The sequence below is a fragment of the Diceros bicornis genome, chromosome 12, assembly GCF_020826845.1.
Source record: "Diceros bicornis minor isolate mBicDic1 chromosome 12, mDicBic1.mat.cur, whole genome shotgun sequence".
Lineage (NCBI taxonomy): Eukaryota > Metazoa > Chordata > Mammalia > Perissodactyla > Rhinocerotidae > Diceros > Diceros bicornis.
In genome coordinates, this window is record NC_080751.1 from 31,053,025 (window position 1) to 31,078,790 (window position 25,766).

The 25,766-nt window shown below is 36.0% G+C and overlaps 1 protein-coding gene across 10 annotated transcripts in view; it reads left to right on the plus strand.

Annotated features, from left to right (window-relative positions):
* The first annotated feature begins 9,285 nt into the window (after window positions 1–9,285).
* CCDC88A (coiled-coil domain containing 88A) overlaps window positions 9,286–25,766 on the plus strand; it is a 113,026-nt gene continuing 96,545 nt past the window's right edge. For all 10 annotated transcript variants that reach the window (XM_058551214.1, XM_058551215.1, XM_058551218.1 and 7 more), the window contains exons 1-2: window positions 9,286–9,765; window positions 9,861–9,961. In XM_058551214.1, coding sequence (XP_058407197.1) covers window positions 9,703–9,765; window positions 9,861–9,961 — 164 coding nt within the window. In that variant the 5' untranslated portion in view covers window positions 9,286–9,702. The remainder of the gene's footprint in view (window positions 9,766–9,860; window positions 9,962–25,766) is intronic.

A 25,766-nucleotide genomic window follows, 5' to 3' on the forward strand; every position in this document is an offset into this window, starting at 1 on the left:
AATTCCATGTAATTTGATATGCCCTTGTAAAATGAGTAAAAGAAAAGTGCTTTCACATTGAACCACAGGAAAAATATGGCCATTGTTCTTATGACCCTTGTTAAAAACAAAAAATCAAGTATGAGTTAGGGCGGTAGTAAATAAAAGAGAAAATAAAGGAGACAGAGACAGTTGGGTAACTAATTCAGAATTACCAAAACTCAAAAATTATTTGCAGCTGTAATATAATTGATATATTATTGCCATGTCTTAAAGTAGAAAGAAGAAGGGGGATGAGATCTAAAGCCTTTGGGAGCAAAATATGCCCAACCCAGGACTTGGAAACCTGTTGTTTTAGATTTATCCTAGTAAATTTCCACAGAAAGTGTGTATGAGTTTGTGAAAGGTAATAATTACACGTGAATGATTTCTTCCTAATTTAGAGTCAAAGTCCTCACATGATTAATATATTGTGAAATGTAGGAGATCTAGTTGGTATTACCTACTAACATTATTTCAGTCACTATCGTGGTTGTCTACCATGTTGATTTCACAATGATTTTGGAAGAGGCTAATTGAACTGCTAAATATAAATAAAGGGCATAACTCTGGTCTGTTATCCACTTTGCTTTTATTAAACAAAATGATGACTAAGTGATTTCAAGTGGGGATACATTCTAAATAAATGTTGAGTGAATGGGTTTTAGTGAAAGTAGGTTTGTATGTAGAGCTTCCCATTTTGGCTGTGAGTGGTGGACACACATAAGAGAATCACAGTGCCCCATAGTCACATTAACCTAATTTTGTTACACTCTTTTAAAATAACCTCTTTTAATAAATTACATTTCTTGCTACTTAAAAATCACGTTCTTTAAACGAAAGTTACAAAAAAATTATTTTAACAAATTTATTCATTCAACTAATACAGAGTGCATAGTATGTGCAAGGGCACTGATACTCTATATTTGTCAGTTAAAAAAAAAAGATTTGGTTTATACCTTGCATTAACAGATCATATATGTCAAACTATATGCCACAAACTTTATGGCATTTTATTATTAACATTATTATCAGCTCCCTCTGTTTCATCACAGCATTCCACCAAAGATTTAAGCTTCTGTTAATTTGAAAAGAATTGCCATCTTGTATGGCTATCAAAGAATCTATACAAATGATTCTAGGTGTTATCCACACTTTTCACAAGCAGCTCTGTGCTAGACAGTCTTCTTTCGGGCCTTTAGTTCCAATCTCTCTCTGCCTTTCTCTGTGCCTGGGGTCTGACGTCTATGGTCTGCATCGTCTGGGTTCTCTTGCTCTCTGCTTCTCATGGGGTTCAGCAGTGGGGAGTGCTCGCCGGCAATATAAGTGAGAAGGACAGAGAGACAGGGATATTCTTTCGCTTTTTTTTCTTTGCATCATGATGATGGCAGTGGCCCTATCCTCTACGGACATAGCTCCTATCCAGTGGCTCCTCTTCCGAGACTATAGTCTTTCAGGTTTCAGGTTTCAGACCTCTTGCCCCTTCAAGCCTAGGGTTGGAAGTGCTCCCTGCCATTGCTCTTCCCTGGGTGCTTTACACATTCTGTTGTTTCACTTAACTCTTCACACCTCTGTAAGTCATCCCTTCATTAAATTCTCTTTAGTTAAACACTTCAAGGGTGTCCCTATTTCCTGCTGGTACTTAAGAGAATTTCCCCCAAAATAGTTTTATAACCAGGGGAAAAGTTTTTGTGGTAACACGATGAGAGATTGAAAGCAATTTGAACTATATCTGATACACTAGAATAATGGAATTCAGTTTCCAAGCAACTTGTGGACCAACTCTTGTGCACTCCCGAAACATAATTATACAATATAGTTGGATGGTTAATTTAATTATTTATAATGTTAATTAATTGACTGGAAAAAAATTCAATCCTGTTTTTTGTTTTGCTTGCATCTAGCGGAAATATTGTGAATACTGGTTTAGAGGTTGACGAACTATGGCCTGGGGGACAAACCTGGCCTACTGTCTCTTTTTATAAATAAAGTTTTGCTACAACACAGCAATGCCTATTTTTTTTTTAATTGAGGTAACTGGTTTATAACATTATGTAAATTTCAGGTGTACATCATTATATTTTGACTTCTGTAGACTACATCGTGTTCAACAGCAAAAGTCTAGGGCAATGCCTATTTCTTTACGCATAGTCTATGGCTGCATTATTCTACCATGGCAGAGGTGAATAGTTGCAACAGAGACCTTATGGCACACAAAACGTAAAATATTTACTAGCTGGCCTTTTACAGAAAAAGTTTGCTGACCTCTGAACTAATTGATTAAATGATATATTTGCCATTTTATTTCTTTTGGCCTCATTGGAGACAATCTCCTCTGTGTCTTGTATGCTCAGTAGTCTACCTCACACACATGGTAGCTCAATAAATATTGATTAATGAAGAAAGTGAGAATGCACTGACCAATATAGAACTCATAACCTCAGTTTTACTTTAAATCCAGAGAACACATTTTTATTTTTTTGCAAGATTTATTAGTCAAATTTTAGATATGGTTATGGGAATTTGGGATTTGATGTTTAAAAACTGGCAAACTGGCAGTTCTATACACTTAAAATATGATGAATATCACTATTAAAAATGCATTTGAATTCCATTTATTGATTGATTTAAACTGAGAGATATGTTCAAACTTTGATCATTGTTATATTTTCTAAGGGTGTGATGAGAGTGCTACAGGTTTTTAAAATAACATGAAATAAATGCAGTGCTATATTAACCTCTGAGTGGTAAAATTATAGGTTTGATTTTTTTTGTTTCTTCTTTATGTGTTGTTGATTTTTCCAAATAGGACAATGAAACATATATTACTTTTATAATGAGAAAATAAAATAATTTTTAAAATATGAATCATGTTTTGCTCCACGTAACTGAATATTTTGTATTGCTATTTTAGTTTAAGAAACCCAAGACAGACCTTTGGATTGCAAAATTCATGGAATAAAATTGAGTCTGAGAACTCATCTCGAGCTAATATTTTACGAAAATATTCAACTGGCACATGTTGCTTGAAAATTAGGAAATAAAAACATTTACATTTAAAATTTTTTGTTTCATGTGAATTTTAACTTTCAACAGCAGAACATCAAATATATAGTCTCATATCAGTATATGCATTTTTATATATCTTCTGACTACTGTTTAACAGAAGGAAATAAAATGTCTTCATATTTCCTCATTTATAATATTTATTATCAATTGTAATTTGTACTTTTTGATATGGAAGCAAATCTACATTTTTTTCTATGATTGGAAGCATTTAATAGTTTTAGCCCACATTTATTTTCAGTAGCCTAAAAGCACCAGTGGTGCTTTATGTGGAAAACTACTTGCTGATTACCTTGAAGGGAATGCTGTGTGGCAAATTCAAAGGATGCCCTAAAAATGGTATTATTATACCCAATTACAGCCAGTTTGTGTTTAAGTTATTAAAGATCTTAAGCTTTTGTGTAATGGTATATAATTTATCAATCATATTTCTGTGATCTTCACTGTGATGGTATTGCCTGCCACGTGGAATTTTTGTCCATTTTATTAAAGATCCAGCAACCATACTGACATAGGCTAGGTTCTGTTTTAACTAAGTATTGCTAATGTCTGTCTTTAGGATATAAATGGGTAGATAGTAGAGGTTGGGAATAGGCATACAGTCAGAATAGGAAAGTGATTTTTTCACCTTTTAAAAGTCCATTTTACAATATTTGTCCTTTTCTATACACATTTTTATTTTCTCCTCTATCAGGTTTCCATTTGCTTAGTGTCTTTCTATCAGCAGCATTGTAAGTATGAATGAGTCACCACCTATTGCATAGATACAAGGAATTAAAGGAGGAACTATCTAAACCCAAAGGACTGATCACATGATAGGATAGTCATACCCTGGAAATACCACTAATTTACAAGATTATTTCGTGTCTTACCACGGTAAACTAGTTAAAGAAATAGAGTAGCACCACCTTACCTAAGTAAAGACCAGGAAACTGAAAGTAAGCAAAAACATCACACCAAGAGACACTTTAGGCATGTCACAAATTCATAGGAGAGCCCATCAGGTCCTCACTCAAAAATTATTAATTCTTTCAGACTGTTTTAACAATCTGTGTATTCCCAGCACACAGAAAATTAGAAGCAGCAAACTAGAATAAGGATGATAAATAGAGATATTGTCAGCAACAAAAACTGAGAGCCAAGAGAGAAGATAGAAAAACTCTTCAAAGTGAAATAAAAACTCAAACATAGTTGTCTGGGGCCTGTGAGTGGAGGTCAAACACCCTTGAACTTCTTAAGAGCTTCTGAACACATCATCATATTAAAAGCACAACGCAACCATTTAGGTCAATTGTGATGATGTATTTCTTTAAGAAAAAGTTAATTTATGTTCAGAATAAGCTGTTGAACAAAACTTAGACAATTATAACACCTTTTAGAGGATTTCCATCAAAATGATAACAAATGAAAAATAATTTGGGCATTGAAAAGGATAAATATCATTGTACCCTGTGTGAGAAATAGAAGATTACATTGATGTTTATATATTCCTCTAAGCTTTTCTCTGAAAAAAAAAGTTACATAGACTTGGGAAAAATCTGTTTTGAAAGCCATTTATTTTATGATCTCAATGTGTTTTTAGTTTTTCAAATTCACTGGCAAGCAGTAATCGCCAGCTAATGCCTCTTCTATGTCATCCGGTCATTTGAAAATGACTAAGTGATTTTGACTTGTTTAGTAAAAGCAATATGGATAAGAAATCAGAGTTACGCCCTTTACTTAGATTTAATAAAGTTCAATTAGCCTCTTCTTGGAAGTTGCTCTGCTGTGAACTCTTGCGGATTGTTAGGAATTTAAACTGGTCACTGTGGTTGAAGGAAAACTCTGATCTGCTCTTTTATGGGCACTTTGACTGAGAGTGCCCATAATAGCTAGGTGCTGTCCTAAATGCCAGGGATACAAAGATGAATAAAACAAGGTCACTTTCCAGGAGTTCCCCATCTACTCAGGAGAAGAGCCTGTCAGCAAATACATGCCATTCAGAGCAAGTTACAGAAATAAAATGAGATTGTATAGTAGGCAGGCACAGAAGAGGGAGTGTTCAACTCAACCTGAGGAAGAGGAATGCCACACAGAGAGATGTCTCTTGAATCCCGAAGGATGAATAGAGTTGACCTGGTTATAAAGCAGGAAAGGGCATTTCAGACAAGGATGGTAGCATGGAATATAGCAGAGAATTTGAGACGGTTCACTTTAGAACACAGTATTAGAGCATTTGAGAGGAGCAACTGAAGATCAGGCTGAGAGAAGGACCCCTCTCTCTGCCCTATCATCTCTTTCCAACATTCCTTTCCTCTGCCCAGTTGAGAGACAGGACAGAGCAAGTCCAGTCTAAGCAGATGTCCAGTAGGGAATGGAAGCAATAAGCCCATTATACAGCTGAGGAAATTGATGCTCAAAGAAGTTAAGCAACCTGCCTAATTTCTGTCTCTCTCTTATTCTCTCTCTCTCTCATTCTATTATATTTTTCTTAAAACTATGTTGGATAACTAAAACTTATGCCTTCTATGTTCTTAGGTGAGTTTAAAATCTTATTCATTAGATCAAGAGGACTAGAGATCCTTTTGAAAAGTCTATGTGAGATTGGATTTCTCGAAGGCATTTCTTTTTAAATATTCATGAGGCAATGGTGCTGTTCTTTTTTTTAAATAGCTTTTAAAAGAAATAATTAACATATCATACAATTCAGCCATTTAAGGTGTACAATTCAATGGTTTTTAGTTTCTTCACAGAGTTGTGCATCTATCACAACTAATTTTAAAATATTTTGATTTTCCCCAAAAGAAACCCTGTACCCCTAAGCCATCAACTCCATTTCCTCCCAAACTCCCCAGCTAGGCAACCACTAATCTACTTGCTCTTTCTATAGATTTGTCTCTTCTGGACATTTCATATAAACGGAATCATAATATACGTGATCCTTTGTGATTGGCTTCTTTTACTTAGCATAATGTTTGCAAGGTTCATATGTGTTATAGCATGTATCAGTACTTCATTTTTTAATTGCCAAATAATATTCCATTGTATGGATATATCACATTTTATTTATTCATTTATTAGTCAATGGACATTTGGGTTGTTTCCACTTTTGGGCTATTATAAACAATTGTGCCATTCTGCTTCTGTATTTGTGTTATTTTTATTATGCTAGCTTATGGATGTGATTAGCCTTGCAAATATTTGTCACCAAGGAGCTTGGTTCAGGTGAGTCCATCACTTCCTATAGTGTAGATCAAGACAGAGGTAGACATGGGTGCTTTTGGTATAAGGGTAGTGTTATTTAGGGGGTAGTGTTATGTATGTGTAACCTGCAGATAGAGTCTCAATTATAACAGCACATGGCAGAGAATCTTTCTCTAGTGATTCCTAAACAGGATCATGGTCCATTCCAACCATTTAACTTCTGATTAGAAGAGAGCAGAGCAGATAACTTAGACCCTAACCAGATGGGTATGATTTTCCCAAAGTCCTTTCCTGCTGGATTTAACTTTCTAAGAAAGCATGAATTCAGGACAAATAAATGACTACAAAGTACAAAACTAAAGTACCCTGAAGAAATCTCTTCCTAAGTGAAAGGATGATAGGAGGAAACTTTTGGATTTAATCCTACAGGAAGTTGCAATTCAAAGACCATTAAATTGTGTATAATGTACAATCCCCTTTTGCCAGACAGAGAAGTTTCCTGATTGTTCTCTTGAGATATTATAAAGCATTTCTAAGGCTGCTGTTAAAGTAGAGAATTGTGAATTGGTAGGTTTTCAAATAAGTTACTCCAGACCTCAGTCTGGTCTAAAGCTTCCTGTTTTTACAATTAACTCCTCATGTTTCTTTGTTGAGTGTGTGTGTGTGTGTGTGTGTGTGTGTGTGTGTGTGTGTGTGAAACCTAAAGATAGACCAGGAAGCATCTCGGGCCATCTGGCTCTAGAGGGGAATCCACATTTCTGTGAGGGCTAGCTGTTAAATGTAAACTGGATAAACAATGCTATCTTAACGTACAACTCCTATGCTAAGCCTTCAGCCATCACTGTCCAAAATGCCCTTAACTTGTTGTACTTGGTGTTAATATTTTATGGGTTTTTCATCTATGAATGAAGCAGGTTGGTCTGTCTTAAGATAAACCCCAGTATAGGCATGAACACTTGCATGTTGTTTAGTCAAGCTTCTGAGGGATTACAAAGAAAAGTGGTCATGTCAGGCATTGGGCTGCTCCTGAAAGCAATGCTTCCTTCTTGGTGCCTGCTCTCTCGTGGTCTGCATTTCCAAATAAAGGATTGTGATTAAGAAAGAGTCATCAAGAGCAGAAGGAAAAGATTGCTAGCTTGTATACTGGCCAGAGCAATGGAAGGTTCTATTCTGTACACCACCTAGCAAAGCACCACATGAATGCATTCTGATTTTAATTAAGATGATTTTGGAAGGGCATTTCTCTGCTCTCCAAAGCAAGATCCTTTCTCTTGTAACTGTAATAAAGCAGGAGAGGTTACATTTCAAGTTTTCTCCTAAAGATTCTTCATTTCGGGGGAATGATGATGAAAACAACATCAATAACATTTATAGAGCATTTACTATAGGTTGCCATTTAATTTAACCCTATTATTATCCCTGCTTTACACATGAAGAAAGTAAAGCACAGAGAGGTTCAGTAACTTGCCTAGGTGCACACAGCTGGTAAGTATCGGAGCCTGGATTTGAACCAGGCAGGAAGACTCTAGATTCCAGGCTCTCAACCACCTAATTAAGAAACTTCTTAATTTAGTGTTAAGACGAAAACATTTTTACTGCTAATTTAAAATATCATATAAGTACTCAAAGTAGATATTACGTAAATGTAAACAGCACACACTGCAAAACTATAATACTATATTTATTTTCTCAAAAAAATGGTTTTACATGCCCATTTTGTCCCAGGGAAAAGGTCTTTATTTTCCTTCGAAATGAAGACGAGTAACATTTGATTTTGCTGGGGAACTGTTAAAATTACTTGGATGGTTCCAGTCGTGCATAGCATAGAGATTTATGACAGATATGTAATCTGTTTGTCACCCAACTTGGATGACTTCCAAATGTTTCCTCTTAGCAGCTCTTGATTTTGTTTGGATTTTTTTCATTGCCAAATAATCCAACACAATGTCTGAATCACGTTTGCTCCAGTCAAGGAATACCAACGTGTTGAAAGACAGCTTTGGTTATTTAAAATCCTACCACATTCACTTGCAACTTGAAGAGCATTCATGCTTTAGTGGACTGGATTTCAAAAGAAGAAAAAAAAGGAAATAAAAACAAACACAAACCAAGTTTGCGGCTCAAACTTGCTTTGCTATTTGCTGCAGTGAGTTTTTCTATTCCGTTTTGCTGGCGAAAGCACGCTTAACAGATCAAATCAAACTGTCCGAAAAAGACTGTCTGCATCCCTCATGTTTAAAAGAGAAGGATTTTGTTCCCTTTGCTTCACACATCAAAGAAAGCACTCGGGGAGGAAATAAACCATAATTAGGCATGAGCGAGCGAGCAGACAGACCCCTTCCTCTGCCTTCCCCATCCCCGCCCCCAGGTCCTGGCAAACGTTCTGGACGCGAGTGAGGCGCCGGCCACCGCAGCAGCTGCAGCGAGCGCGCGTCCGCGCCCGCGCCCGCGCCTGCCGCCAGGATCTGGGCGGCGGCGGGGCCGGCCCGAGGGCGCGCTCGCTCGGGAGCGCGCTCATGCAGCGGTTTTCTTCTCCCACAATCCAGAGGCTGCGGCGCGGGAGGGGCGGGGAGTCGGCGGAAGGATATGGGCGCGGAGGGAGCAGCGCTCCCTTTGACGGCGGGCTCGCAGCGCTGGTTGGGCGGCGAGGTGCGGGGTGTGATGCGGCACTGCGGTTCTGAGGCCGTTACTCTGGCTCCTCCACAGAGGACGGAGGAGGAGGCTGGAGCGCTGTGGTGATTTTGTGCCAGGGCTTCCCAGAGGCGCACTGAAAAGGCTGGCGGGGCTCAGGAAACTGGGGGGTTAGGGACACACATTCAAGCCCCCAGCCCCCGGGAGGGGAAGGGGGCTGGAGGCGAGGCTTGAGGGCGGCGGAGGGATGATGTCTGCTCGGCGGGAAGGGGCGAGCCCTGCCTGTCGGCGGTGAGGGGCTGCGGGTAGGGGAGACTCTGCGGGTCGAAGCGGCAGTGGAACGTGTTGAGCAGAACGCGGGGGTCGAGCCTGGCGGCCGCTCGTGATATCTTACGTGGTGTTTCATTTAGCCCACGTTGAGATTAATTCATTGGGGGCAGCTTCGCTGGTCTGCCTCCTCCGGGAGCTGGGCAATCTTGACGGGCTTTTTGTCTGCTGCTCCAGCCCCTTTTCCCTTCCTCCTCCTCCAGATGCCTTTTCTCTGCCCCTCCTCGCCCGGTACAGACATTTCCAGCTCAGACTGCCGCTCGTGGCTGCTGTCGAAGCCACTTCTCGGGATTTCGGCTCGTTTCCCTCTGGGGTGTTTTTTGGGGAGGCAGAGTTTTCCCCCCCTTCACGATGGGATTTTCTTCCCGTGTCAAAATGGACTTGCATTGATTTCTGCTTACTTTTTCAACGTTTAGTGACCAATTCCCTAGGCGTATTTTTGTGGTAGTTCCTTTTTTCAAATACATTATCTGTAAAATGGAGAACGAGATTTTTACTCCCCTTCTGGAGCAGTTCATGACCAGCCCCTTGGTCACTTGGGTAAGTGGGGTGTCTTTATTGTATATTTTGCTGCATTATTTGCGGCTGCAGAGATGGAGGTGGGCGTTCGTGTCGTGATGATCGTTCTCTTCTAGGTTAAAACGTTTGGATCCTTGGCTGCAGGAAATGGGACCAACCTGGATGAATATGTGGCTTTGGTGGATGGGGTATTCTTGAACCAGGTCATGCTCCAAATGTAAGTGTTCTTCTCTTCTTTTCTACGTAACTTGTTGTCTTTGAAAAATTCGATACTGTGAATTTAGAGACTATGTTTTAAGCTCCTAATTTGGTTTATTGGCCAGAAAAATTCAAGTGGTTTCAGAATTGGACCTTGAAAGAAGTAATAATATTACATGCCCGGCCTATTTATCACAACCCAGTAATTATACCTGTTAAAATTGTGAAACTTTAATTTTTTATTCTGCCAGCCATATATCGTCGCTTATTGTCTTCAGTGCTGAAATCCAAACCATATTGTGCCCTCTTTGATAATTTGGTAAGATGAGAGAGAGAATGAGAATAGTTTCCTAAGAGAGGAAAAGCCTTTACTGTGAAGTTATGTTCATTTGATGCAGAAATGTTTCTTATTAACCTTTGCGTCTAAAAATAAATGGTTCCGATTTTGAAACTGGTGAAGTAATAACAAATTTCAGAAGAGAGAATTTCAAACAACAGTTCTGATTGGTGAGGACTGTTACTGTAACAAGTAATTTAAATGCGTACAATAACTAAAGTCTGATTAGATGATTTATTGTGTGAATTATTAGAATAATATTTGGGGGATCATTTTAAGGTATTCTTAGAGCTAGTTTTGAAATGCAGGTAACTGAAATCTTGATGACAACTAAATAACGATTTAGTAGGCAAATCTTTGTTTTTTATATTTATGATATTGGATTTGTATTAAGTAGGACATTGTTTTTGAGATGAGAATTGAGTATTTAAATCGTATTGGTAGCTGAATCAGTGAAATAAAAACTTCTTAATTTTTATCATTATAGGTATTGTAGCATACATGCATTCTAAGTACATCAGTGTAGGTTATCAAACTGAATGTTACAGTTGTGCTCAAAATAATGTGTATTTAGCTTTATTTCTCTTGAATAGAATCTGATTACAAGAGTAGTTTGGAACTTTCAATTTCAAGACACTTATCTTTTATGTATGTGGGAATTAGTACATTATTAATAATTGTTACTAAAGAATGTCTATTAATAGATTAATAACCTAGCATATAAAGTATCAATTCTGTATTTTATTGGAAGTTATTTTTATGTTTAGATTTTTTTTTTAATTTAAAAGAGGCTAGAAGTCAAATCCATAAATAATTGTTCCAGTGGTAACTTCTTAGTCTGTGTGCTTGAAGAGATTTATAGTCTCTCTGCTCAAAGAGGTTTGTGTGCTGTTTTTCAGGTATTTGTTGATCCTACAGGGAAGTATTATACTACTATATGTTTTACAAAAGTGTTTTATTTGTAGAGGCACTCAGAGAAATATATATGTTATCTAAGTGTGTGTGTATATCTTTTTCCTTAAGAAAGGAAAAAAGGAGATAGACATTAATTATTTCCAGGGATAGTAAATGTATTTTTTGGCAGCTCTCCCATGGAACTACTTTTTATCTTTGCAATATTCCACTATATCCTAAGCAAAAGGGTAGAATAATTAAATTGACTTCTGTTTTAGGGAACACACATGACAGGAAGGGTAGCCATTACAGCAGATACTCAGAACTTACTCCCCTATGTCTCTTTTCTTGCTTGTTTTTAGACAGAAAATTTTGAACTTGTATGCTAAACCCTAAAAAAAGGTGTGTTCACAAAAATAGGAAAATACATTACTTTAGTTTTCCACTTTAATGGTTTTTATTTGAATGATTCTAATTTCAAAAAATATTTAGATCTTTTTGACTTCTGAATAGTTAGCCAAGGTGCTAAAAACAGACACTTCAGCTTGTTTTCACTTTGAGTACAGTTTTATACTTAAAAATATATATATGTATATTTTGAAAGTAACGATGTTCCAGAATAGTGGTTGCCAGGTTGTTTTTTTGGGAGGACTAGCTCCATTCCAAACCTCAAATGTGCTTCTATTTTCAGTTCCACCTCTCAGTTTCTTTAAAAGTTTTTTCAGTGTCCTAATTCTGTTCTGAATGACCTATATAAATTAAAGGAAAAGAAAAATGAATAAAAAAAGGAAGAAGTATGCTTTAGCTTTTCAAAAAATAATTTGCTAAAATAAGATCAACACAAATTTATTTTAATAAATTATTTACCTAATAGGGCAACAAAATCTACATTGTTTTGAAAGCTATGTTTTGCTAATTTTGAAATCATTAAGATTTCTGTTAAGCACTTTATTCAAATTAATGTTTGATTTAATGAACTCTATTAAATTGAGTTGAAACTGTACTCAGTTGAAACTGTACCCAGCGAGTTAACCTAAAAGTTAGCCTTAGTCTAAGTAATTTCTGTATCACATTTGGTTATAGAATTTGTGAGTGAGAACCCTTTGCAAATGAAACTTTATATATGTTTCTTCATGTTTCTTTTGCTTGGAGTTTGTTGAGCTTTTTTGATCTATGGGTTTGGTTTGTGGTTCTATCAAATTTGGAAAATTTTTGACTGTTATTTCTTCAAATATGTGTATATTTTGCCCTCTCGCCCCCTTTTGGAAATCTGATTACATGTATATCAAGCTGCTTGATGTTCACTGATGTTCGGTTCAATTTTTTTTCAGTCTTTCTCTGTTTCATTTTGGGTAATCTTGCCATGTCTCCAAGTTCATTAATCTTTTCTTCTGTAATATTTAATCTACTGTTAATCCCATCCAGCGTATTTTTCATTTTAGGCATTATATAGTCGTGCACCGCATATCAACATTTTGGTCAACAATGGATGCCATATATGACAGTGGTCCCCTAAGATTAGTACCATACAGCCTAGGTGTGTAGTAGGGTATACCTTCTAGGTTTGTGTAAGTATACTTTGTGCTGTTCGCACGACAATGATTGCCTAACAATGAATGCATTTCTCAGAATGTGTCCCCGTCGTTAAGCAACACATGACTGTAGTTTCATCTCGAGAAATTCAGTCTTTTTTAATATCTTCCATGTCTATAGCTTTCATACTTTGTCTTTTCTCTAGCTTCTTGAACATAGAGAATACAGTTATAACTGGCTTACTGTCCATGTCCACTAATTCTGTGTCATTTCTGGGTTGGTTTTGATTGATTGATTTTTCTCCTCATTATGGATTGTGGTTTCTTGCTTTTGCATGCCTGGTAATTTTTGATTAGATGCCAGACATTTGGAATTTTACCTTGTTGCTGGGTGCTGGATGTTTTTTATTTCATTAAATATTCTTGGGCTGTGTTCTGGGATGCAGTTAAATTACTTGGAAACAGTTTGATCTTTTCAGGTCTTGCTTTTAAGTTGTTTTACGCAGTACCACTTTGTTGCACTATTGAGTCAAAACCCTTCTGAGTACTCTGGCTGGTGGGAACAGAAACTATTCCTGGACCTGTGTAAGTTCTGGGTGATGTTTTCTCTAATCCTTTTTTTTTTTTTTTTTTTTTAATTTTTTGTTTATTGCAGTAACATTGGTTTATAACATTGTAAAAGTTTCAGGTGTACATCATTGTACTTCTATTTCTGCATAGATTACATCATGTTCACCACCAAAATACTAATTACAACCCATCACCACACACATATACCAAATTATCCCTTTCATCCTCCTCCCTCCCCCCTTCCCCTCTGGTAACCCTTTTTGATGGTTCTTTCACTTCTTTGGGTAGTTTCCTCACATGTATATGCTGATAAGTACTCAGCTGAAGAGTTGTGGGATATCCTCTGCAAATCTCTGGATCTTTCTGTGCAGCTCTTTCCTCTAGGTACTTTGTCTTGTATATGGCAGTCACCTTGCTGTCTCCAGACTAAGTTGCATCTTGTCAACTCAGGGAGACCGCTGTGCTCTCCCTGGGTTCTCCATCCCTGTTCTGTGGCCTAGAAACTCTTTCAAGGCAGTGAGCTGGGGCAGTTGTAGGACTCATCTGTGTGTTTCCCATCTATCACAGGTCTACTGTCCCTTGTTGCCTGATGTCCATTGTCTTGAAAAACACTTCATGTATTTTGTGTTTTTTTTCTTTCCAGTTTCAGGCAGGAGGGTAAATTTGGTTCCTGTTATTCTATCTTGGGCAGAAGTGGAAATCTGTTCGTATAATTACATTTTTGCCTTGCCAGTCTTGTATTCTTGCTTTCAGATGTGACATAGAATTTTTTTATAGGAGTCTCATGGTAGAATTTTTTTTTCATCTAAAGTGTTTATTAAGAGTAAGAATATTGATTAATTTAGTGACTCCAGATTTACCAATTTGGATCTGGAATCTGAAAGTAAAGAGTTGACTTCTTCATGCCAGTTTACCAACTCTGCCTTACAGTTTCGGAGTCTGTTCACTGACTCGGGATTCACTGTATTCAGAGATGAATCCTGGATTTCATTGAGTAGCTCCTTGAATCAAAGAATATGTGTAAGAGGGCCGGCCCCGTGGCTTAGCGGTTAAGTGTGCGTGCTCCGCTGCTGGCAGCCCGGGTTCGGATCCCGGGCGCGCACCTACGCACCGCTTCTCCGGCCATGCTGGGGCCGCGTCCCACATGCAGCAACTAGAAGGATGTGCAGCTATGACATACAACTATCTACTGGAGCTTTGGGGGGAAAATAAATAAATAAATAAAAAATCTTTAAAAAAAAAAAGAATATGTGTAAGAGCTTGTGACATGCCATCAGTCTTCTTTAACTAATGGGAAGGCTTTAACTAATGGGAAGGGGAAGCTATTTAGAGATCTGGAATGATGGGCCAGCTCTTCTGCATGCTGCAGGGCATTTTCCTACTTCAACTGAATGAAATCTTTTTTCCTCAGTGCTAGCTGTCAGACACAGGGCTTGGTGACAGTGAAGTAGAAATAATCATTGTCCTGTTTGAGATATCGTGCAGTTCTGTAACCAATTACAAATATTACTTGCTGTGAATTTTCAAGGAATTTGTGATATTGTAGTTAATTTTGTAATTCTAAACTTTAAAAAATATGCTATTCATATTACCTAAGTAATTGAAAATATGGATATGTTAGAGTTGTAAGTATTGAGAAAATTGTTAATAGTATCAAAACAATATTTGGAATTACTCTCTGTGATTCAGCCCCATTGGATAGCTATACAGATCTATATTTGAAATACTTGATAACTTGGCTTCCCTCCCTCCTCCTTGTGCTTCTATATGACCCATGTATCCTTTGGCGATAGCATTTATCCCATTGTATTGCACTTCTTGGTGTGCTTGACTCTACTGACTAAGCTGTGAATTTCTTGAAGCCAGGGACTATATCTTTCATCTCTCCATTCCTGGCATAGTGCTTGACGTACAGTAGGTTCTTGATACACTTGTGTTGTATGACTGAATAATAGACAGGCTGTGTGGTAAAGTGGAATGAACTTAGGATTTGAGTCAGACTTGGGTTCAGTTCTCACTGTGCTAATTATTATCGTGTGACCTTAAACAATTTAACAATTTGCTTAACATCTCCAGATCTCAGTTCCTACATCTATAAGATGGGAGATAATATTTCCTTCCTGGAGTAGACATAATCTCTGCTAAGGCAAGGATAATATCTATTTTCTGTTTTGTTGACCACTGTATCCCCAGTGCTGGTTGCTGTCATTATTATTGTCCTCTGCTATACCATACGTACCTGTTTATGTTTCCTCAAATAAGTCATGATTATTCATGGCTTAGTTTTGTATGATCTCTCTTTGTGTCACCTATATAGCTGTATGATCTTTAGCAAGTTACTTCTCAATTTCCTCGTTTATAAACAGGATAAAAAGAGAATCACAAGGTTATTATGAGACTCAAATAGGATAATTTATGCACAATACTTAGCATATAGCAAGTGTTCAACAAATGTTAGCTGTTGATGTCTTTACTGTTTTATTTCTATTATTATGATAATCATTTTCCGCTAGACTGGCCTTCCCCACTTTTTTTGCCTAGCAAATTCATACTCATCCCTTAACACCCTGTGAAGTCCCTTAGCAGAGTTCATTGCTCTCTCCCCTATGATCCTTTATCTACCTTTACCAAATTGTTGAAGTGATATGACTAGATAATTAGCATTTAGAGGCTAGAGATTTTGTGTTACATATCACCAGGGCCTGCATAGATTTGGTATGTTGTAAGTTTTCAGTAAATGTCGAAGGAATGAAGACCTTTTATAACTTTATTAATTTTCAAAAATTTGAGTATACTCTCTAGTTTTAGTATAGTATAATTTAGTTTGCTTTACTTTTTTAGCTTTTCTTATTTTTCTCCTTTTGTTCTCTCTCTGTCCCCTTATTGTTTTAATTACCTTTATTGGATATTTTCCCTACCTGTGTTATGTTTTGCTTGAGGTGAGGTGGTAAAAACAAGTCATGGGCAGGCCCGGTGGCATAGCAAAGTTCGTGCGCTCCGCTTCGGTGGCTTGGGGTTTGCAGGTTCGGATCCCGGGCACGGACCGACGCACTGCTTGTCAAGCCATGCTGTAGCAGCGTCCCATATAAAGTAGAGGAAGATGGTCACGGATGTTAGCCCAGGGTCGATCTTCCTCAGCAAAAAGAGGAGGATTGGCAACAGACGTTAGCTCAGGGTTAATCTTCCTCACACACACACACACAAAAAAGTGAACCACAGTATAATCTTACTTAACTTGAATGTTCAGGGAAAATGGAGTGTTGAGTTTTCTCATAATTGAAGGTTAACTTAGTTTTTTCTAAATCTTTGTTGAAAATCTTTGCAAATGACTTAAACTACATTTCCACCTTTGTAAATAGAATATACATGTGATGATTCAGAATCTTGTAGTATCTCATTTTATTGTTTTAAAGTTAAGTATTTGTGTTAAGTATTCAACTGAATAGATGAATCTATAGTAAATGGTGAATGATCCCCAAGTGTGTTTTGAAAACAAATCTCTGGTTATTAGCTTGGTTTTTTTCTTTCTTTCTTTAATTTGTGTGAATTTTATATGTTTCTTTTGAGTGTGTGTATGTGTGGTAGTGGGGGTAGATTAGGTGACCCTACTGTTTAGAAGTTAGTCAGAAGTTAAGTTTGGCCTCTAGAGTTATGGATAGTCAGGGAAGCCTAAATAGGGAGCAAGTTAGATTTGATTTAAACCTTGAAGAATGTTTGAACTTGGGTAGCCATAGATGAGAAGAGAAGGGTATTTTAAGCTATGGAAGCAGCTTGAGGAAAAAGCATATTGTATTTATGATTTGGGAGATGGTGGGGGGACTAGCTATAGTAAAGGAATGAAATTGGGGAATAGTAGAATATAAAGTTGCATAGGCAGAGTAGACCAGATTATGGGAAACTGGAAAGTTAACTAGTATAATTTAGACTGCAGATGGCAGGCATTGGAGAGCCATTTAAAATTCCTTATTAGGAGATTAAAAGTAATATTTTAGGAAAATCATTTTGGCATTAGTTTGAAGAATAGGTTGAGTATGGAATTCATTTGTTCATCCAATATTTATTGAGCATATACTATGTACACTATTGTTAAATACTGATAATACCCCAGTGAATCAATGAAACTTACATTGTATTAGTGCTTGGAACAAAGGAGGGGAACAGGCAGGGATAAGTAAGGAAGACAGGTGGATAGTGATGAATGTCATCTATACTTATGGTGGTGAGGTCCTAAATCAAGGTGGACTGTATGATTGGAGAAGAAGGAGCAAATTCAAGAACTATTGGGGCTGGCCTGGTGGCATAGCAGTTAGGTTCTCACGCCCGGCTTGGGCGGCCTGGGGCTCGCCGGTTCGGATCCTGGGCGCGGACCTATGCGCCGCTCATCAAGCCATGCTGAGGCGGCATCCCACATAGAGCAACTAGAAGGATGTACAACTATGACATACAAGTATCTACTGGGGCTTTGGGGAGAAAAAAGGAAAAAAGGAGGAAGATTGGCAACAGATGTTAGCTCAGGGCCAATCTTCCTCAAAAAAAAAGAAAAAAGAACTATTGCAGAAGAATTGATAGAATTCTAGATACAGTGTGTGAAAGGGAAGAATGAAAGATGATGCCACGATTAAAGCTGAGCAGATAGACTATACTTAAAATTATGTATTTATAGGAAAAATGGTGTGGAGTTTGTATACTTAATTTTGCATGAAAAAATAAGGACATTTAGTTTCTTTTTATTTTTCCTAACTTGCAACTAAAAGCATTTAAATGTATAATACAGTAATATGTTTGGACAATGGTGTCTAATTTCGTATGAGAAACATTTCAATAGCTGTGTATTTGTGCTCTTGTTTAAATTCTCATTACTTTTAGATAGTGCATATTTCATTTTTGAATTTATTTAGTAAAATAGTTTTGAGGATGTGTTATTATTCCAGTTCTCTTTGGGCTATTGGAATGCTTTAAAGTCTACATTGTTAGGATATAACTTATCTAGGAGATTTAACAATTCCCTGAAAACTAAGTTGCATTTTAATTACTCAATTGTTAGTATTTAGCCGTTTTTGTGACATCTATTCTATTTATTGTAAGGATTCAAAGTTTTGTCTGTGCTAAGAGAAAGAGCTCAAAGCAGTATTTCAGAGTTTGGGCAGTGCTGTCCTCAATAAATTTTTCTGTTTTCTGAGAATATTCATATAATTATTCTGTTTTACACATTATTCTGAAGACATAGCCTATTACTGGGTTATTTATCGAAAAGAAAATCCTGGTATTCTTTGCATAGTTCTCCAGAGGTTTTTTGTTGTTGTTGTTTTGTTTTTTTTTAAATTCTATAATAGAGAAATTAAGTTCAGTGTTTATTGTGTATTGCACCTGTTTCTTCTGAACATCCCATTATCCATTAGCTTTGCTGTTCACAGCTCCTTTCAAAATATTCTAAAATCTTAGGTCATTTATTCCTCTGTCTTTTAAAAACTAGTGACTCATTTTATTAAATTGGAGGTCCCCAAAACTGTTTATTTCTCTTGGGCCATTTGTAGACCATGCTGCAAATTTCTTTACCTTGTCTGTTAATAATTCCTTACTCCCCTGCTTGTATGCCTTTCCTCTGACTTGGTTTTCAGTTCATCACATCTTTTTCAATACTACCTTTGTTTGTATGTGTGGCTATTTTTTCACCTCTGTTGTAAAATAGCAAGTGCTTTTTTAGTAGGCGTCTATTATTTTGCCTTTAATTGGTGGGCTTATAATGAAGTTAGCTTGTGATCCTTTTGGAGCACGTTTATGGTATGCAGAAAAGGGCAAATTAAAACAATATTGTGGTAATCTTATTCTGCTCTTAATAGAATTCATATTCTTAGAGTTGTATGGGGACTTTTTATTAATAGAGAAACTGTCAGGATTTTCTAATTGAATTTTAAAACTTCTTACTTGAGGTAAGTTTCTTGACTATATATTTTAGTTCATTAGATAGAAGAGGTTATACTTTGGGAAATACTTTTTAAAGTTTTTCCTCATTTTGGAGGTCTTTATTGCTTCTCAAAAATGACAGTGAGGGGCCGGCCTAGTGGCATAGTGGTTAAGTTCGTGTGCTCCACTTCGGCGTCCCGCAGTTCATGGGTTCAGATCCTGGCTGTAGACCTACACACCACTCATCAAGCCATACTCTGGCAAGGTCCCACATACAAAGTAGAGGAAGATTGGCACAGATGTTAGCTCAGGGACAATTTTCCTCACCAAAAGAAAGAAAAAATGACAGTGATACCTGTCACTGATAATTAATCAACTAGTGAACTATTTAAATTACCCTAGGAGGGTTTATGGACTTCAGGTTAAGGATCCTTACTGTATTGAATTGATAGTATGGGAGTGAAAGCCATACTGCTTAAGTTTGTCACCAATCAAGGAAAATACCTAAGTACACGTCAGCTCAGTTTGAGATTTCTTGAGTCTCTAGGACTGACTGGATCTGGATCAAATACTGCCCTAGGATACTGATTAAAACAGATTAAAACAAACTTCTGTGACCCTATCTTAAGGTTTAAGGACAATGGATAAGGACCATTAACAGATCAGTGATGCCCATTGGTGCTATAAACAATCTTTGTTTCAGTTACTGGCCATGTGGTTGACTTTCGTATAAATGAAGGTTGTATTACTTTATGAAGGCACTGATTAGCATAATATTAAGTGCTCAGGTGTCCATATAGAGAACAGGAATTGACTTGCCTAATACAGTGGTTTTCAAAGTGAGACCAGCAGACCCCTGGAGTCTGGTTGTGTGTCAGGTCAAAATTATTTTTCTAATAATATTAAGATGTCATTTGCCTTTTTGCCTGTGTTGCAAAAGCACTAGTGGTGCAAAAGCAAAGGTGGGTAAAACTGCTGACACCTTAGCATGAATCAAGGATTGGTACCAAATTGTACTGGTAGTCATTGTAGTCTTCACACTATGTACTTGCAGTTGAAAAGAAGTCCAATTTCACTTAAAAATGTCCTTGATGAAGCAGTAAAAATTATTTTATTGAGTCTTGACCCTTGAGTACGTGTCTTTTTAACGTTCTGTAGGACAAAACGGGAAGTATGCATAAAACATTTCTATTGTGTAATGAAGTATGATGATTATCTCAAGGAAAATAATCATGATTTTTTTGAGTTGCAAGCTGAACAAGTCTCTATTTTGTGGAACACTATTTTTACTTGAAAGAAAAACTGACAGACAAACTATAGTTATTGGGACTTGAGTATTGGGCAGACATTTTCTCAAAAGTGAATAAAGTGAGCCTGTCACTTCAAGGAAAACAACTGATAGTGTGTGTTGTCACTGATAAAATTTGAATTATAGAAAACCTGAGCTTGGGAGCTTCTCAGCATTTAAAGACATTTCTGATGAGATTGGAAATGATATTAATCGATGTGATTCTTTTGTATTGAATGATAAAATGTGCAACATTTGGAAAATCTGTATAACTCAGTGAACCAATATTTTCAAAATGACCAATGCATGATAAGAAATCATACATATGTAAAGATCCATTCATATGCCAGATAGGCAAATGGATTTTAATGTGTAACAGAAGAAAGGTTCATTGAGGGGGCCGGCCTGGTGCCATAGTGGTTAAGTGCGCACGCTCCACTTCCGCAGCCCGAGGGTTCGCAGGTTTGGATCCCAAGTGCGCACCGACGCACCGCTTGTCAAGCCATGCTGTGGTCGCGTCCCATATAAAGTAGAGGAAGATGGGCACGAATGTTAGCCCAGGGCCAGTCTTCCTAGGCAAAAAGAGGAAGATTGGCATCAGATGTTAGCTCAGGGCTGATCTTCCTCACACACACAAAAAAAAGTTCATTGATACGGTTTTAGATTCCATATTGCAGCCAACCTTTAAGAAAGTACCGCTTTACTGAATTTTGGTAGTATCAAAGAAGAATATCCATAAATATCTGAAAAGGCTAGGAAAATACTTTTCCTTTTTCTGATTGTATATTTGTGTGAGGTCAATTTTCTTTATATACTTCAAGCAAAATAATGTATCACAACACATTTAATGCAGAAGGAGATTTAAGAATCCAGATGTCTTCTATTAAGCCAGACATTAAAGAGACTTAGTAAGTTGTAAAAGGATGTCACTCTCCACTAAATTTTTTTCTATTTTTGGAAAAGATAGTTATTTATCATAAAAATGCTCTTTGTATTAACATACAATGAGTTTGTCATTTTTAGGTAGATTAATAAATTATTTTTTAATTCTTAATTTTAATTTCTAATATAGTAAATATAGGGAGATATAACTCACATAAACAAAAGCTCTCTGGAGTCCTCAATAGTTTTTAAGAGTGAAAAGGGGTTTTCTGACCAAAAAATTAGAAAACCACCAGCCTGATATTTGAAGAGCTCATGTTGGCTCATTCTGAGAAGGGTAGATCTTCAGTCATTTTATCCAATTCAGATAAAACCAAAGTGAAATGTACATATAGTATCATCATGCTTTAAATCAGAGCATTAGTTCTATTTGTTAAATCAGTGAATATCATGCTGTACTGCTAGCTTTGTCTTGGGCTAACTAGACAATGTCATAGATATTTCTTCAATTTTTGAAGAGGTGACAGTGTCTTAAATTATGAGAAAGTACACAATGGGGGCTGTGTTGAAAATCTCTATGTGGTAATTATATGTCACATACCTCTCCAAGAATGACTGTTTAGTCATTGTGAAGATTAAAGTAGTTAATATATATGAAAATATTCTGTTGATATATAAAAGATTACATTAATGTTAGGTTTTATTGTTGGCCATCATGCACAGTGATTGAGTTTGTGAGAAGGGGGAGAAATTAAGGTGAAGGGATACTTTTTTTTAAAACCACTCATTTCCTTGATTCCTTACTGTTTGGATAACCATAAATGGTGATGATATTTACCCAGTTAATTATTTTTCATAAAACAATCATTCTGGTATGTGAACATTTGAAGTTAGATATGCAAATAACTTAGTTACTTCAAATGTTTCATAGTGATATGCAGATGTTATGTAATTATATGTTACCATATAAAATAACTCAAAAATTAAAAAAAAAATTCGTATACAACTAGTTTTAAATTAGAGTGGCATGATCAAAACCATGAGCACATGTAGTTGTTAAGCACCAACACTAAACAGATGGTCCAAGAGGATACATAGCAGGTTTGCAGTCTGGGTAGAAGAGTATAAAGCCATTAAAACTATCAGATATCTGTTTCTCATAGTTATTAGTCAATAAATAAGTAAAGACATAATCTTTGGTTATACAAGGACCAAATCTTAGAATACTAGTGTTGCAGAATTGGTAACTTTTCCTTCATCTTTTACCCTGATTTTAAAATTACTGTATATAGTGGTAGATAATACTATTTCCTGCTTATTGAAATTAATGCATCTTGTCATAAGTAGGTCATTTATAAATATGAAATTGCTTAAGGCCCTTTTTTACTGCCATGTTGCATTTAACTTCTGGCTGGACAGATTTGAGCTATATTGCTAGGCTATTTGCCTCTAAAGCATTTTTCAATTTTTATCTTATAAAAGGAAATGGTCGATTTGAGATTATGTTGGCTTGGAAATAGCTGTGTGATTAGAAGGGTACTTGCTCACATATCACATGTGTATCATTCAATAGCTTGTCATTTATTTTAGAAAAAGGACTTTCCAAAGATAAATGCTTAAAAAAAAAAGATATGCTTTCAAAAGGAGCTTAATCAAAACTTCATTAATTATGACTTTCTATTCTCAATTAATCTTTATTGAGCATTTTAAGTGTTAAACATGAAGGAAAGGCAGAATATTTGGAATACTTAATAGACAATTTCTTTTTAGAGAATTTGGATTTATACTATACCGAGTTTGTTTAAATTACTGTACTGTGAATTTTATTGTATAAAGAAATAAACCTTAAAATACATGCAGGAATGGAGTGCTTTCTGTCTTTACATAGAATGCATACTTTTTACAGAAGACATTTTTAATATTGTTTTATTTTCTTATGTTTATGTGTAGTCTCACACGTGTCTTATGACTCTGAATCTCTAGCATTGAATGGACAGGCTTTATGAAACACAATTTTTTTGTGGGTGTTTTTTCTCTCTTTAAAAAATGTTTTACACGGTTAAAAGGATTAGTTAATACCAAAAGCTTCATAATGAGGAACAGCGGTCCCCTGCCCTAACCTTATTCACATCTCCGTTCTGTTCCCCAGAGTAAAAACTTAACTTTTTTTTAGCAATTCTGTCATTTAGCCCCATATATAGTGATAATATGCCTACCCTAGTGTTTCTTGATTTATCCCTTTTAGACTTTATCTGTTGACTTCCTGTTAATGGTAGATGCGATGTTAGCTTTTTTTAATGCCCCATCTCTATTTCTCCTTCCTCTGTCCTTCTAATATATTTATTACAAGTTTAGTTAAATCAGTAATCAGTATTTATATTAGTATAACCATATAATTTTTCCTGCAGAGGCAAGTAGTATATCTTTATTACATTTTTCTTTTTTTTAAAATACTATTTTTCCTGAAGTTAGTGTTTTTGTTTGCATGATTTTTGGTAAATCTATCCTTAAATATTCAACTGTTTTTCATGAGAGTGGAGATTAGGACTTTTCAGGCAGTTTCACCTCAGGGTAGTCCCTCTCACATAAAGAGATCACATTCTTGGGGTGAAAGGGCCTGTTTTCCATGATCCTAACATATGTCAGTATGACCCTAACTCAAATTAGGCATACATCAAATGGGAAACCAAGCCTTGTAATTGAAAGTTTATTGCTCTCTAGGTCCATGCCTAGAGTGCTTAGCGATTATCCTGGTCTCCAAGTCCAGAAAGTTTATCGATAGACTGCGATGTAACATCAGTGGTATCAGCCTATTCTAATAGTAAAGAACTCCACTATTCTATTAGATTTCCTAATGAGTCTACTAGATCATATAAATCTCAAATCCCATGTAATCATAGCAAAGATTTGTAAACACAAAGCACCACAGTATTATAAAAGGATGCAGAAAACTTTCATTCCCCTATCTTTAAGATTCCTCTTGAATGTGCGGTTAATTTTAGGTGTTGAAGTACTTTTCCATAAATTTTTCAAAATACTTTCTCTAGCTTATGTAAATTGCATTTTTCACTTTGTCCAAAATTCCTAAAATAATTTCATCTGATATCCTTAGCATATAAAAACTAAACAGTTTCCTTTTTTTATATTTAGAATTGTCTGATTGTTACAAGCAATCTTTCTCAAAGGTTGGAAAAACTTAATAGAAAACTTATAAATAAATTTTTTTTTTACAAAAAACTCTTAAAAGATTTTGAGCAAACCAAAATTCCAATTCTTATAACTTGATAATTCTTAGAAGAGCTTTATGCAAAGGAGACTATAAGGCCTTTCTGGCAACTGAATAAATTTCAAAATATCATATGAGGAATGTTGGACATAAAATTTAAAAAGAAATTTTGAAACTTTATTTTAAAAAATTACTTTAAAGAACACAGAAACTTGGTAAAAACTCCATCAAGGAGAAAGATAATATTTAATACTTTATAAAATTTGTTAAAGTGGAATGATATCACACATGTTTATTAGAATATTATACATCCATCCCAAAGTATAATCCAAATTATATATTGTCATATAATAATGGGTTTGCATATAAATTTGTATAGTTTTTTTTAGTTTATATACATTTTCAGTAGTAATATTGAAATCTTTCTTAAGTATTTGCTGTCAGAATTAAATACCTAGGTTTATAATAAAATATCACTGTGATGAACTGAGGCGGGAGAATAAATCTTCTATAGTTTAATTATTCACTGTAAAAACAGAGTTAGGAATATGCTCAAACAATACAATGAGAACAGTCATTTATTGTACACATGGGTTTTGTATATAACATTGCTGAAACCTTTCTCTGTCAGTCTTTTAGTTTTCCTGAATGATCCTCTAAGAGAAAAGGCTGAAAGACAGTAAAGGAAAAAAGCTGTAAGGCAGATTACTGCTTTAGACTGCAATTTTCTGATTTATAGTAAAACTAGATAATCTCTAAGGTATTTTTTAGGTCTAAATGTTATCATTATATGAATAGAAGACAGTCATAGGTGAGAGGTATGTAAGGGAATTAAATATAGATTAAAAAAAAAAGAAGTAAAAAGATGGAAGAAGGCTAGAAAGGAATGATATTTAATGTCTGTGATTGCAAATGAAATTCACATAACTGTAGGTATACCTAACATTTATGTAACTAGGATTGTTCCTATTCTCTTCTCCCAATTACAAGTATTCTTTTCTTCACAATGATACTGTGACTAGGCTTTTGTACATTAAGTAATATGGCCACAGTAGGTATTTCTTGAACTCACTGACTAAAAGTGTACCAGAGTTGATTATATAAAACAAGATTTTCCATTGAGCTCTCTGGGTTTTTAATCATGACATCCTGACCATGCTGCTGTTTGTCTTTGTCTGCTGTGACACATGA